We start from the raw sequence: 19,318 nt of genomic DNA on the forward strand, positions 1-19,318 counted from the left end.
AAGCAGAGCCCCACCCAGCCACCCTCCTGGCAGACCTTCTGAGTGCTACAGATACAGTTTAGGCATGTCTTATGTGATCCCTACAATCAAAGCGATGTCCACCAGTTCCTTCATCTCCGTTAAAAGGTAGATGGTGCTACTCACTTCAGAATGAAGATTTTATAGGAGACGGCTCATTAGAAAATGAGAGAGTGATTTTTGTGCTTTTTCCTCATTCTGACACTCAGAATCTGAATTCTTTAATAAAACATTCTATTATTCAGTGTCCCATTCAACTTATTTCTGAATGAAGTAGCTTTAGTTCTCCCATTTATTTAAATAGAATCTTAATTCTTTTTTTTTTCCAGAGCCTCATTGTTTGATCACCATGACCTGGCAGACTACTTAATTTCAGTGGTAATTATTCAACTGGCGGGCCTAGTTTTCTGAAACTACTAGCTACATTAAAAACGTCATTTAAATATATAGCATGGGTTTTCTAAAGGAAACCGCAGTTCTTCGCTAACATATCTGTGTACTTCAAATTTAATAGATATATTTACGAAAATTAAGATTATTTTAATCTTAGACTCAAACTCAAGTATGATAAAAATTTTTGAAGTGCCATTTTAAATCATGACCATAAGAACTTTTCTTATTAATTGCAATTTATATTAAGAAAAAAAAAAGTGTGGGGGGTGGGAGTTAAAGGTTTGCCAAAAAGGAAGTACAAAGAAATTATGGGCACTCATTTGGCAGCCAAAGTTTCCAGAGGGCTGACTGACACATTTGCAGGGTGTGTTTCCTGTGGATACACAGTAGTCAGCCTATGGAGTTAAAAGAACCACGGTGTATAATTTGATGTCCTTTCATTTGTTTGTGCTTAGGGTTCATGGGTCTATTGCAAAGAAAGCCCCTTGGAGGGCTCTAAATGGGTCCTCTAAGGACTGTTGGGTGCAGACAGTCAGCTGAGTCTTAATAACACTGCTCTCTTGGGAGAGATAGAGGACAGGCCATCGATGCCACTTTCATCTTCCAATATAAGCTTTTAGCCCCACCTCCTCAGCATCATCTTCCAAACCATGAAAAACAATGAAGTTAAAAACTATGCTGAAGAAACTCTGCAAATAAAAGCATGTGATACTCTTCACTTGGAGAAGCCAACTTGGCTAGCTCCTCCTGGCTGGCATTTTCACAAATCTGCACTTGGGTGCTTGTGTGGTAGCTTTATTATCTCCAAGAGATGGACATCCAACCAAGCTTCACTCATAATATTTGGCCTTTCTTGTGGAGCTAGCAGTAACTACTGAAGTTGTGATATTTACACAGCAAAATTTGGAGGAGCTTCACTAGACACCATGTTTTGTGTCATGTGTGCTTTATTGCAAAAGTCCTGGCAGGAGAGTCATGGCTGACCCTCTCTCACTGCTATTACCTTCCCTTGAGCTTACTGCTGCTACTGGCCCCCGTGCTCTGTGAGAGCAAAGAGAAAGGACAGACTCAAGCAAGGCCGGTTTTACTACTCTGCCCAAAGGAGAGAATTCACTCTGTGGAAAATTTAAAGGCAGTTTGTTTCTTATCATGTGGGATATAGTCTCATAACACAGGAAAATAACGAAAGTGATTTTTAAATGTGAATTTTTATATGGATGTTTGGCTAAATTCTTACCTTCATGATTTCAATTCACTTGTCTCAGTTTATCTATTTCAAATAAAGTAGTATTTTAAGTGTGTAATTTCTTATTAATGATTTAAAAATTACACAAGAAATAAGTGTGGGAAAACTCAAAATTAGAGACATTTAAAAAATGATGTATGTTAGAAACTAAAATAGTGTTTTTAGATGAGAGACTTCTGTTTTTAAGAACTTGAGTAGTAATTGATCTATTGACAGATGTTAATCAAGAGCCTAACATGGGAAAATAACTTCATTGTTGAAATTATGAGATTTCTAATATTATTTGAGTTTTAGAGAAATGTCATGGAATCCTATGATTAGTCTTTAGATCGAGTGCTGGAGTCATGCAGATACTCTACATTTGTTAGGCGTTACAGAATCAACTGCTACTTTGTCTAATCTTGTTGAGTGGCTTGCTTTGTTTTAGGGAGCAGACATCAACAGCACCGATTCTGAAGGACGCTCTCCACTTATTTTAGCAACTGCATCTGCATCTTGGAATATTGTGAATTTGCTCCTCTCTAAAGGTACCGACCGGAAGCAAGCCGATTTCCTTAGATAAACATTTGTCAACTGTGTGTCTCCTGCCAGACACAGGGACATATTCTATACACAGAAATGTTAATGAAATACAGTTTATGCCTCCAATAGTGTTCATTACAGTAAAAAAAATATTGAAAGGATAGTTCATAGAAGTTATATATAATGTGTATCAGACAGCTATTAAACACCAAAGGTTTGTAGCTTTCTGTCACAGCAGACATATGTATAACTGCTGTCCCTGTCCGCATTGCAGACAAGCCTGGGCTATGGTAACAGAAGGGGCTGTCCATAGCTTCTCCTTTCTTTATCATTCCATATTCTTATTTTATATTTAAAACATAAGGATTCACATATAAATGTAAAGTATCAGATTTTTTCACCCTTTTACTCACACACAAACCCACACATCATAAAGTAAACTTGTTTTTGAAATATGTTCAATTCTTCCACCTAAGTGTAGTTGCCCCTAAGTTACAGACTTGGAAAGTTGAGAGCCCACCAAAGGCTGTATTATGAACACAGGAACAGATTTTACATTTCTTGTTGTGCTTTTTTCCAGGTGCCAAAGTAGACATAAAAGACCATCTGGGGCGTAACTTTTTACATTTGACTGTACAACAGCCTTATGGACTAAAAAATTTGCGGCCAGAGTTTATGCAGGTATTGTATATCCATGAGTTTTTGTAAACTGAGTTGTGTTCAATAAAGAATAAAATTGGGGGGCGGAGGCTGGAGAGATGACGCAGGGATTAGGTGTACTGGCTGCTCTTCCAGAGGTCCTTAGTTGAAGTCCCAGCAACAACGTGATGGCTCACAACCATCTATGATGAGATCCAGTGCCCTCTTCTAGTGTTCAAGGAGAAGATTCATACATAATAAATAAATAGTCTTATAAAAGGGGTAAACTGATTTTGCTGCTATTTATATCATGAGAGTGCATTCTAAGAATTCTAGAACTGCTTCCAAATGAAGAAACTTTATTTCCATCATAAAAGTGGGGATGGTGATAATTAGTTGATAAAGATAATCCAGGCTGAGTTTTGAAAGTTGCAGGGGTTTTGTACTCTCATTTATAACTGGGGCCCACGGCTAATCAGTCATTTTCCTTCACCGGCCCACTTCTGTGACTTGCCCATGAGTGGAGAAGCCAAGTATAAAGATGACTCAGTAATGTTCCACCATCAGTTAAGAGAACTACTGAACACATCTGAGTCTGACGGCAGGACCACACTTAGCAAGCAAGTTCATATTCACTACTTTACTATTAAGTGTATGTGATGCATCGGATTTCATAGAATAAGTAGATTTTCATGTTGTTAGTGTGTTTAATAAAGAGTCGAAATGCCTTTGGGCTTCAACTTTTAAAACAAAAGTAAATGTTTATGATATAAATTGACTTACTAATTGCCTTTTCTATTCTCATTTAATCTATTTTTTTGAAATTAAGTAAATCCAATTTCAAGACCTCCATCTGTTTTGTTTTGCTTAACATAACATCTTCGGCTGTTAAGTGTTGTTTATGGAAACAATGACGGAAGAAGCTGAGGGGACCCTGGTCACACAGTTCCGAGAATGCATTTTCCCTAAGTGCAGGGTCTCTCAAAACCTTGACAGGACATGATAGAAGCAAAGAATGAAACCTCATCCATATTTACTTTCCTCTCGCTGCCTTTTACATGGTTTGTAGGTTTGTCTTCACTGAATAGATTAGAAGCTGCTATGCTACAGAGTAGATGGAAACCTACCCTCTGACCATGTTGGCAGTTCTATTACAACACTCCTCTTCCCACAGATGCAACATATTAAGGAGCTGGTGATGGACGAAGACAACGATGGGTGTACGCCTCTCCACTATGCGTGCAGGCAGGGCGTCCCAGTCTCTGTAAACAACCTCCTCGGGTTCAACGTGTCCATCCACTCCAAAAGCAAAGATAAGAAATCGCCCCTGCATTTTGCAGCCAGGTGAGGATCAGCCTCCCAACACATGAGCGTGTCTGCTTCTGTCTTATGTTTTGTCTCATGCATATGAACCTGCCCTTTTCAAGCTATGGACGCATCAACACATGTCAGAGGCTTCTACAAGACATAAGCGACACAAGGCTTTTGAACGAAGGGGATCTCCATGGGATGACCCCTCTTCACCTGGCAGCGAAGAACGGACATGATAAAGTCGTTCAGCTTCTTCTGAAGAAAGGTGCATTGTTCCTCAGGTGAGGCAGGAATGTGTGGGAAGGTGTATGTTTTAAATCTAGGCATTTTAGACTGTTTTCTGTAATATTTTAAATTAGGGAATAAGACTTTAGCCACTGATAGATAAAAACTATTTATCTAATTTAATTTTTTCAAAACATAAATAATCTCTGGAGCACTAAAATGGTTTTCAATATAATTCTCAAATGGCAAATTAAGTGTATAGATTTATGACCTTGTTTTCACAGAGTAAGTGGCTTTGGACCTTTGAAATATTTTTTTTTGTATTCCATGTCATTATTCTTTCATCTTCTTGTATAAGTTACAAATACAGAGCTACATTTGTGTGTTTGAGTACATGTATGTGTATATATGCACACATACAGAAACAGAACCATCCAAGAACAAAGGCTTTTCCTTCAGTCTAATAAATGAGAGATGCAAAAAAAGTGGCCCTTATACTTAAGGGGAGTTAACAAGATTTACAAAATCAAGTTAAAAGAAGAAAGACTAAACCATGTATAGTAATTGAATACCATCTTCATAAAAGGAACAAAACCCTAGAGACACTTCTCCAGGTACAACGAGCTATCTTCAAGCTCCCCAGAAGTGGCAGAGAGTAAGCAGGTTTTTAGGTTCATATCCATGAGCCAGGTTCTTCGTCAGTCTACTGTAATATGAATGACTGTTTGGATCTGAGTGCTTTGCCCCTCTTCCTGCTTCTAAGGGACACAGAACATCTGACCCTCAAAAGGGACACATGCAGATCCAGCTCCGTAGTTGCTGTTTAATTATGTACTACCGAAATAGCAAGGTGGCGCTCATAACCTGAGCAATTACTAACCAGTAACAACATTAACTTGTGCAATTTCCTTCCTGTACCATAGTTTTTAAAATATCCCCAATCTGACAAGCTTCCATTTTATTTGCGTCTTTAATTTCTGGAGGAAAGGGATAAATGCCGTTGACAACACCGAAGAATGTAGACTGGAACACTTAGAAACAACATTAACCATCTTACAACAGTGCAATCACTGGTGACTGTAAGGACAACGCATCTATTACGGAAACTTTTCTGACACAATGTTCAGGGAAACAAGACTGCTATGCTTGAAGCTCCTCATAAACAAACATGAAATACTGAGTTGTTACATCTCATGCCTGACCGTCCACTCAGGCTACAGCCAGCTTAGAGGCATCACTTTCCATGTATGATCTGTAAGTGTGTTTGCATGACTTTTCTTACCTCTTTAACAGTGACCACAATGGCTGGACGGCTTTGCATCACGCCTCCATGGGTGGGTACACTCAGACCATGAAGGTCATCCTTGACACTAACCTGAAGTGTACTGACCGACTAGATGAAGAAGGGGTAGGTACTAGATCCTCTGACCAAATAAATCTTGACATGAAACAAACTTCCAAGCTTGATAGAAAGCGTTCTTCATGACCCTCTTTTCATCCCTCGTTCTGTTCTTAGTCTTTTGTTGAATTTTTAAAAAGTCGTCTCTTGGAGTGAGGAATAAGTAAAGGAGAATAGATGTAGAGAGGAGTGGGAGACTGCGTGAGTTGAAGCTCCCCCTTCATATCTACAGAGCCTGGGATTTCACCTTAAAGTTTTAGCTCTCCCTGAGAACCCAGAAAAATAAAGAAAGCAGAGCCGAGTGTTCATTCCTAAAGAGAGGCATCTGATATGTTACAGCAATTTGAAAGGATTTACTTTACTGATTTTTATTGGGGTTTATTCTAGCTTTTTTTTTTATTTTTCTATTGCTATGATAAAGCATCCTAACACGGAACTTAGGGGGGGGGAAGGGGTTTGTTGGACTGACAGTTCTAGGTTACGGCCTATCACTGGGGCAGGGGCGGGGCACATGAGACAGGAACTCAAAGCGCCTACTAATCACATCCACAACAGAGCCAGAAGAATGAATGTGCCTTTGCTGTTCAGCAAGGTTCTTCCAGCCTACAGTAAGCAGAGTCAATTAACACACAGGACAATGCCCACAGGTGGATCAGATCTAGAAAACTCCTTAACTGAGACTCTGCTCCTAGGCTGGTTTGACCCTAGTCTGTGGCAAGTTGACAATCACCATCACAATCCTACGCTTGTCAACTTGACATATAAACACCCTCATGACTTGTAAACCATAGCCTTCCTATCTTTATATTCAAGTGCTCACATTAATATTATATATAAAATATAATCCAATGTAAAAGTTTCCAGTCCTTATAAAGGCAACTCTTTAAAAATTCAAAGTCTCTTTAAAAGTCCAAAATCTCTTAAGTGTGGGATCCTGTAAAAAATAAATTTCATACTTAAGCATGATCAGTCCAAAGAGAAATGTGCTGGCTAGTTTTTTGTATACTTGACACAAGCTAAGGCCATCTAAAAGGAGGGAAACTCAATTGAGAAAATACCTACATCAGATCAAGCTACAGGACATTTTCTTAGTGGTTGATGGGGGAGGGCCCAGTCCATTGTGGGCAGTGCTATTCCGGGATGTTGGTCCTGGGTTCTAAAAGAAAACAGGCTGAGCAAGCCCTGATGAGCAAGTCAGTAAGCAGCACTACTCTATGGCCTCTATAACAGTTCTTGATTCCCAGTCCTACCCTGTTTGAGTTCCTGACCTGACATCCTTTGGTGATGAATAATGGTGTGGAACCATAAGTCAAATAAACCTTTTCTTTTCTAACATGCATTTGTCATGGTGTTTCATCACAGCAGTAGTAACCACGGAAGAAGTGGACCATGGCATCTAAGTAAACCCAAACCCCAGCAGTTGGATGGATATACAAATCTCGTATCCCACTGTCCAACATCTGAGATCCAAAGGGCATCACAAACGTCTCCAGCTCCGCCATTCACAGGACACATATTTTGTTCTAGGCTTTGGCCAGTCTTGCTTCACACCTGCATCTGGCCTTGGTGAATATACCACAGTATTGGCTTGTTTCCATGCAGCAGAGTGTTCACCTGGACCAATGGCTTTGTGAGGACTCTCCAGGTGGATTCCTACCTTGTTACAAAGGGTCAAGCCTCAGCCACTTCATGATCTCCTCAATCTTTTATTTTTCCTATCTTCAGAATCCCATACCCCCATGGGCAATGTTTTCACTACCAGTTCTGCCTGCCCTCACCTCACCAGATCACAACTGTATGACTTTCCATGTACAAAACCTGAGGAAATGTTTTCCTGTTTTCCCAAGGAAGCACAGAAGGCTTCACTGGGCTTCTGTGACCTCTTATTAATTACAGCTGATTCTTCAGCCCCAGCATGATCAGCACACAGATTCTTAGCCAAATCACACAAATGGCTCCTATCTCTGCTATCAACAAACTCTCCCTGTATCATGATCTGGGCCTCCACTATCTGCAGGCCACTTAAGCATTCTTAACGTCCGAGTTCCCACACAAGAATTCCCTTTAAGCTCTGAGCACTCAATGTCTTTTCCAACCTAAAGTTCCAAAATCACCTACAATCCTCCAACAAAATGATTCAAAGCCATAAAAACTCATGAGATCATGTTCATCACAGCGACAGCCCTATCTGTGTGAGTGCTGATTTCTGTTCTGGTTTCATTTCTGCTGCTGTGATAAAGCAGGCCAACAAAACACAAAAGAAGGTGTATCTGATTCACAATTCCATGTTCCAGACAGTCACTGAAGTCAAGGCAGAAACTCAAAGCAGCTAGCTATATCACATACACGGCCAAGAATAGAGAGAGATGAGTGGACCCTGGCTGTCTGGCTCCCATAAGGCTTTCTCCTGTCTTTTCTTGTTTAGGAACCTCTGCCAAAGGAATGATGCCACCCACAGTGGGCTGGACCCTTCTACAACAATCAACAATCAAGCCACACCCCCTTAGACAGGGCCACAGGCCAACCGGATCTAGACAGTTCCTCAGATGAAATGTTCTTCTAGGTTGTGTCAAGATAGCCATTAAAGCTGCAGTCTTTCCTTATTTGTTTAGGGAGTGTTGAAATGTGTATTTCCTCAAAAAATGACTGGGATAGGCCATCATGATTTCTGTTTGTATTTTTAAAAATATGTTTATATAGAAAATTGACAAATTTGCAACATTATGCTAGTCTCTGACTTCTTAATGAGCTTGTAGAACACGGAAGTCTGGAATCCACAGTTCTAATAGGTGCTAAGTCCTCAGGGGCAAGTGCTTCTGTGTTTACTATCAGAGCCTTACTTCGGAAGCTTCTCATTTGTCCTTAGGGGATCATCTCACCACAGAAGCAACACAGAACACCATAAAGTAGCGCGTGCGCGCGCATGCGCGCGCGCACACACACACACACACACACAGTCTTTGGGTGATAAAGCCATTGTTTAAATCATATGCTGGCTACTAAGTAGTTAGAGCTTTGTTGATGGTTGGTTCTTTTAAGCAATTCGGCAGTGAAACAAGGCAAGGACAAAGGGCTTTACCACACTCAACCCACTTATGTGCTCTGCTTTTGTCTGAAAGAACACAGCACTCCACTTTGCAGCACGGGAAGGCCACGCCAAGGCTGTTGCCATGCTCCTGAACTACAACGCTGAAATCCTCCTGAACAAGCAGCACGCCTCCTTTCTTCATATCGCGCTGCACAATAAGCGGAAGGAAGTGGTTCTCACAACCATCAGGAGTAAAAGGTGTGTGTCTTCCTGTCTCCCTCGTAACCCTCATCCTAAGGTAGCAAAGGTGTGTGTCTTCCTGTCGCCTTGTAATTTATGTCTGCATGTAACAGGGTGCACCCCTAGCCTGAGGACAAGTGAGAGGGAAGGAACACGCTTCAGCTTTGAATCAGTTTATGCAAATGTTCAGTTACTGCTAACAATGGGAGCACTGCTTCATCCTCAGTCTTCCTTTCTACAAACCAAGCGTGATAGCCCAACACTACCCGTTTAGCCCTTTGTGAGACCCTGGGGTCCACACACAGGGAATGATCAGGAACAAGGTCAAGCAAACTCTCCTTTGCCTTCCTGGACTTGCCTGCCAACACAAACTCCCAAACTGGTTGCTGATGAAGATGGGTCTAGGACTAGGGAGGTAGCCCATCAGGTCACCATGCCTGCCCGCAAGCCAGGCTACCTGAGTTTGATCTTTAGAACACATATGGTAGAAGGAAAGAACTGACTTCCACAGGTTGTCCTCTAACCAAATAAGCACACAGCCAGTTCCTCCATGCTGCATGTTCCTCCAGACAAACACAATAAACAAATACATGTAAATAATAACAATATAGAAAGTATAATAAAGATTACTAATGGCATTTAATGAAATGTCCCTTTACAACACGTGACCTTTTATAGATATCTTTGTACATCATCCTCTAAGGAGTTTACTCTTGTTTTTCAAACATTTATTTAATTTATCGTTTCTCTCTCTCTCTCTCTCTCTCTCTCTCTCTCTCTCTCTCTCTCTCTGTGTGTGTGTGTGTGTGTGTGTGGTGTGTACCACATGTGTACCTGGTGCCTGCAGGGGTCAGGAGAGCAAGCTAGCCCTGAAACTAGCCTTGTGGGTAGTTGTGAGGCACCATGTGGGTGCTGGAAATTGAACCCAAGTCCTCTGGAAGGACAGTCAGTGCTCTTGACCACTGAGCCATTGCTCTAGCACATACAAAGACTTTGAATGATGAAGCTTGGTGGTGGTTTTTCCATTATTCAAACAAAACTTCTCTATAACAGCACAAATAAATATTCAGACAACTTCTGTCACCAATTTGCGGATACAAAGTGACCAAAAATTTATATTCAAGGCAGCAGATCTAGCCTTGGTTTGGAGCTTGTGAAGTTTTGAGAAATTTGTTAGCTTTGAAACACCAGTGAGGCAAAGTGCTTAGCCATCTTTTCTGATAACAAAGCAGATATTCCACTTGAGTTTTACTCATGTGTTAGTAGTAGTACCATAAGGCTCATCTTACAGGTATTATCTTAGAGATAATGAGTTCATCTTTGCTTCTTGTTATTGATTTAATTTCTCTTTGGAATACTAAGTACCTTCCAGTTCCATCTCTTTAGATGGTGGTAAAGAAACACTCTGTAATGTTATGGCAGTTTCTATCCTCACTACTACATTCAAGATTTGTTATTTTTCGATTCTACTCAATACATCACATGTATATGCATATATGAGTCAAATATGGATGTCATACGAAGTTGCTGATTCAAGTATGTGAATACAACTTGACCCACCTAACACAATAACCTCTGGAAGTACTTACTTAGCATGTCAGAATTGCAGGTAGGAACTAAGACAAAGACATGCCTCTTTAAAAGACATTTAAAGAAAGATAGCAGCTGTTCTAAACTTCACCCACATTCCTAACCCCGTTAACAGATTAGTGTGATGTAGATGAACTGATCTGGGCTCACATGGCTCCACTGCGGTCAGCCTGTGAACATGATGCTATAGAATACACCTGATATTAGGCTTCCACTACAAGTATAAAATCTTCAGTTTCAACTACAACTCAAAAGGGTGATTGATTATTGTACTTCTCTGTAGTAGAGAGTCCACTTGTTTATTTCCTGGCTGTTCAAACTCCCGAAATAACCACACAGAAACAGTATTAATTAAATACTGCTTGACCAATTACTTAAGTGTGTTGCTAGCTAGCTCTTACATCTAGAATGAACCCATCTCAATTATTTTATATTTTACCACAGGCTCGTGGCCTTCCTGCAAGGTTTCAGTGTGTCTGCCTCTGATGATGGCTCCACTGCTTCTCTTTGACTCCTCCTCCTTTCTTCCAGCATTCAGTTTAGTTTTCCCCACCTAGTTAAGTTCTGCCTTGCTATAGGTCCAAAGCAGTTTCTTTATTAATCTGTGGTATTCACGGCATACAGAGGGGGAATCCCACATCACTTCTCTTCTGTTATATTTGCAGATGGGATGAGTGTTTTCAGGTTTTCAGCCATTATTCTCCAAGCAATCGATGTCCAATCATGGAAATGGTGGAATACCTCCCTGAGTGCATGAAAGTAAGCTCCCTAAAACAAAAGTCTTTGTGGGTATGTGCTTGACACGTAGTGTGGAAGGAGGGATTGCTCCTAGAACCATAACCTTGCAAGAGCAGTTCCTCTCTTTGCAGTTTCTAATTTTCAAAGTCTAAGAGGGAAAATAGCCAGCAAATAGTTAATGAGGATCTGCTTGGAAAAATAATACTAACAATTATTTCCTGTAATATAATAAAATCTGGTAAATATATTTTCTTCTTCAAATAATTCAAATTTAGGGCAGAAACAGTGTTTGATAGTTGATAGTATTTGATAGCTCTTCAAGTTTGCATTGGTTTCTAGCATTTATATCTAAGATGCCTTCCTTAAGGATACAGGCACCTGACTTCCTGTAGGAATCAAAATACCTAGGACAGCTTTCTCAGACAACAGGAATTGCTTGGTTGAACACCACCTGCTTCTGAGTGTAGAAGCTTCTCCCACGTGGCACACCCATTTCTTCCTTTCTCATGCTCAGTTAAGTGGCAGTGGTCATATATGGTTATGCTTATGGAACTGGTTTTTTTTTGTACTAGGAAGATGTTGTTCAATATATATGACTATTCAAAGATGAAGATAACAGTTTGTGGCTTGATCAGCAATGAAAAACCTGTTTATAAGGCTCCTTGCACCCCAGATGTACATATAACCTGAAGGACCGTATTAGTGACAGGAAGCAAAGTCATGGTATTAATTCGCCATGGCCTTTCCTACTGTGGCACTGCCACTAAAGAAAACTCCCACTTCCTTGTTATTCCTGGAGAAGGTTTGTAAAGCAAAGGAAAGCACGGAACCAGTTTGTATATGATTTTAGACATGAAACAAAGTCCTTCCTCATGTGCAGCCTGCTCCCCCAACATCTCAGCTGGGTTTTCTTTCTCAAAGGTTCTTTTAGATTTCTGCATGATACCTTCCACAGAGGACAAATCCTGTCAGGACTACCATGTAAGTTTATTTTATTATAATAATCTGAAGTGTATTTTATAAGCATTCCTTGAAATATGAAAGTGGTGCCACTGTAGTTCTACAGTCTATAGTAGATGATGAATATTGGCTTCATATTGTTTTATTTGTTTATGAGAGAATATTCTCCTCACATTCCGTTTCCCCCAAATATTTAGTCATTTCTAATCCCATCAGTTAGTGTTGGTTCCAGTGTTTACACTTACTTGTATATTTTATGGGAAGAGTGACTATCTCAGAAACTAATGTCTCATGGGGGTTGTTGACCAGTTGTACTAAGAAGTCTGGGAGCGTCTTAGGCATATATGAAACTATTATATCTTGTTATTCCTAGCTCTGAGAGGACAACATGACAAGCAATCATTTTTCCCTCAGGATTAAGAATCTAGACCACCAGATTTTGGGTGACTCAAATCATTTATATAAACAGGGATCCTAAACCATATAATCCATTTTTTCTTCTTTCTGTAAAGAAATTAAAAATACCTTAAAACTTATTTATTTTTATAAATTACATGAATAACTTAGCTTTCTTTTCTCCATTTGAGATTACTACTAGTTATACCAGTTGACTTTCAGCAAAAGTTTGAGTTTTCATATTTGATTTATCAAGAAGGAGTGACAGGGGTCTAGACAAATGGTTCAGTGGTAAAACGCACTGGTTGCTTTTCCAGAAGACCCAGGTTCAATTCTCAGCACCTTCGTTATGGTTCACAGTTGTCTTCAATTCCAGTTCTAGAGGATCAAATCCCTCTTCTGGAATTTGTGGACACCAAGCACATATGCACTATGCAGACATATATATATAGGCAAAACATCTATACATCTAAAATAAACAAATACATCTCAACAAACATTTTAAAAAGAAGTAGTTTGAGATCTTTACTAGGCTGATTATTGACTAATACTTTAAATTTATGTCTTCCACAGATTGAATATAATTTCAAATATCTTCAGTGCCCACTAGCATTGACCAAAAAAGTAACACCTACCCAGGATGTGAGATACGAGCCTCTTGCAACCCTCAATGTAAGTCTAGTGCTTGTATTAACTGATTTGTTTCCTCTTGGACTCTGAATTGATTGCCTACAACATGATGGTTGGAAATGGAAGAGCTCTGGGGAGATAGTTTTATAGTTCAACATACATACCTACCACCTTCTGTTTCCCAAGCCTGTGTTTTTTCACTCTGGACTTTTCTAGGATTCATCTGCTCTGTAGGATATCCTTTCTAGGTTGACATGCTCATCTGGCAAGAAAGATCCTTCTAAATGAGGATCTGTTGCTCACCAAAGTAGTGTCTATGTATTATAGTAACATTAGTGTTTTCATGAATCATAGAGGATATGGGGGGTTCTCTTATTCCCTAGAGGTTATTAATTTTTCTTTATATAGGCCTGGGATAATTAAAGTATTATAATTTTGATATAGATACTTGAAGTTACAAATAACACCCCCCAAATTTATAATGTATATATTATTTTAACTGCTTGTATGTGCCCTACAGATAGAATTCCTTCTAAAAAAGTAAGGCTGAATTTCTTCAATGACAGAATGAGGGTAAACCCTTGCCAACTGGTCTATAATTTCTATTTCTGCTGTAATTCTATTTCAGATCAATAAGATTATACCATATTATTGGGACAGAGATTAAAAGGGACAGACTAAATCAAGTGGTTGCACCTGCATAAAAATATTGACTCTCTCTCTCTCTCTCTCTCTCTCTCCCTATTTATCTATCTCTATCTCTCTCACATTTTTTTGGAAACAAGGTTTCTGTGTGTAACCTTGGCTGTCCTAGAACTCTCTCTGTAGGCCAGGCTGGCCTCGATCTCACAGAGATCCACCTGCATCTACATCCCAAGTGCTGGGATTAAAGGCATGAGCTACCACTGCCCAGCACATTTTTAGTTCTTGTGAAAGTTTAAACTTCTCAGATTTTTTAAAATAAGCAAACATTGCTCTCACAGTACCATAATAACATTATAAATATAAAAGCAAAGCAGAAGGCTCAGTTCATCCTCAGTTATTTAACACCACTGTGTACTTATTGCTCTTTCCTTGTTCAGGTCATGGTACAACATAATCGCATAGAGCTCCTCAACCACCCTGTGTGTAAGGAGTACTTACTCATGAAATGGTGGGTACCAGCAATTCTGCCTAAAACAATGTTACCCTTGACTCTATTCAAAGCCTTTTCATTCATTTTATTGCAGTTGTATTTTGTTGTTTTAGATATTATTATATTGTAGAATTTAAGAAGAATGAGCATTGAAGACAAATTTTGTCATTAAAAATTATTGTTTATCTTTGACTCTAATACATTTTGAATGTGTGTTTTTTAATGTGAGACAAATCACCCTCTGGGTCACAAAGTTTAGTGAGCAATGAGACAATAGGGGCATAGTATAGGAAGGCTCAATTTGCAGCTAAGACACATGGATGAAAGATTTATTTTCCATGAGCTAGTGAGACATTGCGATTTGCTCAGCAACCGAGATTCTATCTCTGAAAATGAGGAACGTAAATTAGAAGAGCTTTTGGTTGTAAATATAAGGAATTTATAAAATAGATGTCTGAAATAGATCGTTGCTATTTTCAGTAGATATCTGTAAATATATTTATTTGAGATGACTCAGTTATGATTTGTTCTTTTTTTTTTTGCAGGTGTGCCTATGGATTCAGAGCTCATATGATGAACTTAGGATCTTACTGTCTTGGTCTCATACCTATGACCTTTCTTGTTGTCAAAATAAAGCCTGGAATGGCCTTCAATTCAACTGGAATAATTAACGAAACTACTAATCATTTGGAAACAGTAGACACTCTGGTATTTCAAAACTTCAACATTTTAAAATTAAGGATTGTAAAATTGTGTTTTTCTTTAGAAATAACAAGTTTATGATAAAGCTGACATATCAGGACATCAGTTATTGTTAATAGAACTTATTTGTGGTATAAATTTCTTCAAATTTTTTTTTTGAGTTGAGAAAAAAATATTAACAAATGGTCTTTGTGGAGAATGCAGAGAAAGAGATATAGGAAGAGCTGGTTCATGAGTCCAAGCTTTTATGAAAACATGTAAAAACTTTGGAAATAATTGTGATAATGATGTAATGGTATGAATTGTTTAACGAGAGGAATTATATTTCTATAGTGTAAAGAAGTATTTAAGATGTAGATTTTTTTTAAAGTTACAATATAGGAGGAGAGGCAGTGAGATGGATCAGTGGGTAAAAGCACTTGTTGTCAAGTCTGATGACCTCAGCTCAATACCTAGGACCCAAATGATAGGAAAAGAGAACCTACTTCTTCAAACTGTCCTCTGATGTCTACCTTCATCCTATGACATGAGTGTATGAATGCATACATGTGTGTGCACACACATGCACACTAAATAAAGTAACAAATATATGTAATACTATTTTAAATCAATAAATTTTATGATGAGTACTTTACCACATTTTAAAAAAAATATGTGTAGACTTGCAGATTTGTGTTCCTTTATAATTCACTTGACAACCTTTGAACATACAGTAATAGGGATGTTAAGAAATGAGTATATTATCTACTAAGTGAGAGAAGGATTGGCATGATGAGAATTTTCAGTTTAATGCAATTGTGGGCAATGCATAGAAATGAAACAAATATAAAATGAAATTTACTAGTGGAAAATTATGGTGGAACTAAATTTTATCTACTCAAACTCCTCATCAAACTTTCTGTTTCAGAATTCATTTCCAATAAAAATATGTATGATTCTAGTGTTTTTATCAAGTTTATTTGGATATTGCAAAGAAGTGGTCCAAATCTTCCAACAGGTACATAATTCAGTTTGTATTTCTAAGCTCTAATCATTTTTATATAGAGAATTAACTAGTAAACAATTATTTAAATGGTATTTGCCATATTCAATTCACACAGTGTGACTCATGTAGAAACTTCAAATTGTAGAAATAGTGTAATTTTTGGTAAGGTCACTCTGCCTTTTGATACACATGAGAGAGTTGCTCTACCCTTTCAGCTTCCAGGTGGGTCTGTCTTTCCACTACAATCATTAGAAATGACTTCACCGTGTTTGCTCTTGTATTATTTAGGGTATTTTTGCTTATAGTCAATTTTAATTGTACTACTAAAATCCAATTTAAAATTTGAAATATAAGTACTTTTAAAGAACTTCTCTAGACCCCATTTCAAACACGTCTATCTTTGAATCACTGCCATAAGAGGATTTTTTTCTTTTTATTGAAAGCAAAATTGTTATAAAATTTGGAGCCTTTTTTGAGCTGGGGTTCTTATTCTGGCTGAATCTGGCCTTGAACTCATGGACTCATTGTCACCACCTTTGGAATCCTGTGGTTATCTGAATGTGCCAACCCATGGCTTGAAATTTTTTCATGGCATTGTCTCTTACTTAATTATTCTTTTTAAGATAATGAGTTAGGTTAGGTGCAGCTTAGATATACAAATTACATAAAGTACCCAAAGATCTTTTCTTGGATTGACAAATGAGAGAGCGTCCGTATTTCTTTTATTTTTTTCAAGGTTTATTTATTAATTATGTATATAGCATCTGCTTGCACATATCCCTGAAGGCCAGAAGAGGGCACCGGATTTTATGGTTGTGAGCCACCATGTGGTTGCTGGGAATTGAACTCAGGACCTCTGGAAGAACAGTCAGTGCTCTTTACCACTGAGCCATCGCTCAGCCCCGAGAGTCTGTATTTCTAAGTATATAGTTTGAAAATTTTCATTTATAGCTTTTGTATATTTTTGAACTTTTTATAAATGATAACTCTTTTATAGCAGTACATTTTAAAAATATTCTTTGTTGTATAATATAAGTCCATGGATATCTGTATTAAAGATGAATGACATTAATGCAAATTTACATTCACTTTCTATAATGTATCAATTACTCTCTAGTGTATGTGTATTCTTTTGGTCAGTGAATTGTCATACTTCTGAGAGTTAAGCTGCATTTTTGTTTTACCTTAAATGACTTAGGGCCTCTTATCTTCTCCCATCTTCCTAACTTTACATTGCAATTGATAGTTTAAAAACTCTAATATTACACACCTCCTCTGTTAGAGTTAACTCCCTCTTTCTGGTTTATGTTTAAATGGTCTACAGTATGGAGCATTTAACATCCAGAACATTCCACTAAGCACCCTATTGTGCTTTGGCTTTGTTCTTTTACTTTCAGCTCATGTCTCAAACGTCCTTATAGCTGGACTTACTCACAGTGCCTGACCAGAAACATGTGCCCTAAGAGGCTGAAAGATCTCAGGAATTATGAGACAAAACTACAGTTCTTTAGAAGTTCCCTTAAGCCAGGAGGTGGTGACACATGCTTTTAGTCCAGCACTTTAGAGGGAGATGCAGGAGGATCTCTGAGTTCAAGGCCAGCCTGGTCTACAGAGTGAGTTCCAGGACAGCCAAGGCTACACAGAGAAACCCTGTTTTGAAAGAAAACAACAGTAAAAATACCAAAAAAAAAAAAGTTTCCTTAAGAGGGAATATGTCATACATCATACACAGGGCAAATAAACAAAAGACTGTAACATTTTCTTATTTATCAACTGCCCATAGCACTAGGCCAGCCAGTGCCTCAGCCGTCTCTAGCACTGACTGTAAGTCGCTCCAGAATAACAGATGTGACCCCAGGTTTCCCCGTGTGGTAACTCGCCACCCTTCTCTATGCAGAAAAAGAACTACTTCCTGGATTACAACAATGCTCTGGAGTGGGTCATCTACACAACCAGCATCATCTTTGTGCTGCCCTTGTTTCTCAACATCCCGGCCTATATGCAGTGGGAATGCGGAGCAATAGCGATATTCTCCTACTGGATGAACTTCCTGCTGTATCTTCAGAGGTAAGACCAGTTTGGATGATTTTTATATTCTCTAAACCTTTATTATCAAAGAAAGACTATTAGAAGTGATGTGAATTTGTAACTTGCATCTCGCTGTTTCTAGTTGTTTTAAATTTAAGGATTTGAACATCTTAATCCTGAAGGGCTGAGTGTGAAGACTGAGGCTTTAGCTCCTCAATTTGGGACCATTAATTATTTTCGGTGCACATCAGTGTGTAGAGGGAGCAGTTCTGCATATGCAACCACGCGGTATGCAGTGAGCAACATTCCGGATGTCTCCCCACTAGACACCAACTGCAGATCTCCACCTTCCGTGTAACAACAGAAGGTACCCAGACATGGCCACAGCCCCTGAGTGCCAAGTCTTCCTTCATCAGTAAGCCTGTATCAAACACAGACAGAAACCGAAATAAAAGTGTTAGTTACTCTTGTTTCGTCTGACATTTGGTAAAAATTTACTTTGGGTTTAAACACTCAAATTAACTGAAAAAAGTAATAAAAAAACAGGGAATAAAATAATCTAATTTTTAAAAAAGTAGTAAGTGATTCAAGAAATAGAAAGTGGCCAAATTCTTGTCCTAACAGTTGCTGGTGTTGAGTTAAGCATCTTTTTTTACATGTGTTTATGATAACAAGAAGTTAATGTCACTATCTGCATTACATCAAAGAAGAAACTTAAACACTGAGTATGGGAAATTTACCGAAGGTCAGCTAGTAAGTTAAGAAATAGTTTGGACCCAAGTAGTGGGTCTCCAGATATATGCTTACTCTACTTTGTGTACATCTATGTAAATAGTCCAGCCATGCTGACTGAGGTGTGGGCCATTGGAGAGAGGGGATATGGTTTGGGGAAAGAGCAATGACCCAGAAGGAACACAAATTCAAATCAGCCACTATTAGTGATCTCGCCACATTTCTGGTCCTTTTTGGGAACATAGCTAAATTTCCTTTCAGATTTTCCAAAAAGTGTATGTTTGGATTCTGGTGTAAATTAAGTAGTGGGATGTTACATGATGTGATTCCTTCTTCTGAGAATTTTTTATTTATTTATTTATTTATTTATTTATTTATTTATTTATTTATTTATTTATTAA

General features: G+C 38.5%; 1 protein-coding gene across 1 annotated transcript in view; it reads left to right on the forward strand.

Annotated features, from left to right (window-relative positions):
• Positions 1–19,318, forward strand: part of Trpa1 (transient receptor potential cation channel subfamily A member 1) — a 51,893-nt gene that overhangs the window by 16,681 nt on the left and 15,894 nt on the right. Inside the window, exons 8-21 of the mRNA XM_050142123.1 lie at positions 348–396; positions 2,085–2,184; positions 2,760–2,860; positions 3,993–4,162; positions 4,246–4,410; positions 5,648–5,762; positions 8,873–9,039; positions 11,277–11,370; positions 12,271–12,330; positions 13,279–13,377; positions 14,418–14,488; positions 15,016–15,178; positions 16,080–16,169; positions 18,055–18,224. Of these exons, the coding sequence (XP_049998080.1) occupies positions 348–396; positions 2,085–2,184; positions 2,760–2,860; positions 3,993–4,162; positions 4,246–4,410; positions 5,648–5,762; positions 8,873–9,039; positions 11,277–11,370; positions 12,271–12,330; positions 13,279–13,377; positions 14,418–14,488; positions 15,016–15,178; positions 16,080–16,169; positions 18,055–18,224 (1,614 nt within the window). The remainder of the gene's footprint in view (positions 1–347; positions 397–2,084; positions 2,185–2,759; positions 2,861–3,992; positions 4,163–4,245; positions 4,411–5,647; positions 5,763–8,872; positions 9,040–11,276; positions 11,371–12,270; positions 12,331–13,278; positions 13,378–14,417; positions 14,489–15,015; positions 15,179–16,079; positions 16,170–18,054; positions 18,225–19,318) is intronic.

This window comes from Alexandromys fortis, unplaced genomic scaffold, assembly GCF_014885135.2.
Source record: "Alexandromys fortis isolate MF-2015 unplaced genomic scaffold, M_Fortis_MF-2015_v1.1 scaffold_41, whole genome shotgun sequence".
NCBI classification, from domain to species: domain Eukaryota; kingdom Metazoa; phylum Chordata; class Mammalia; order Rodentia; family Cricetidae; genus Alexandromys; species Alexandromys fortis.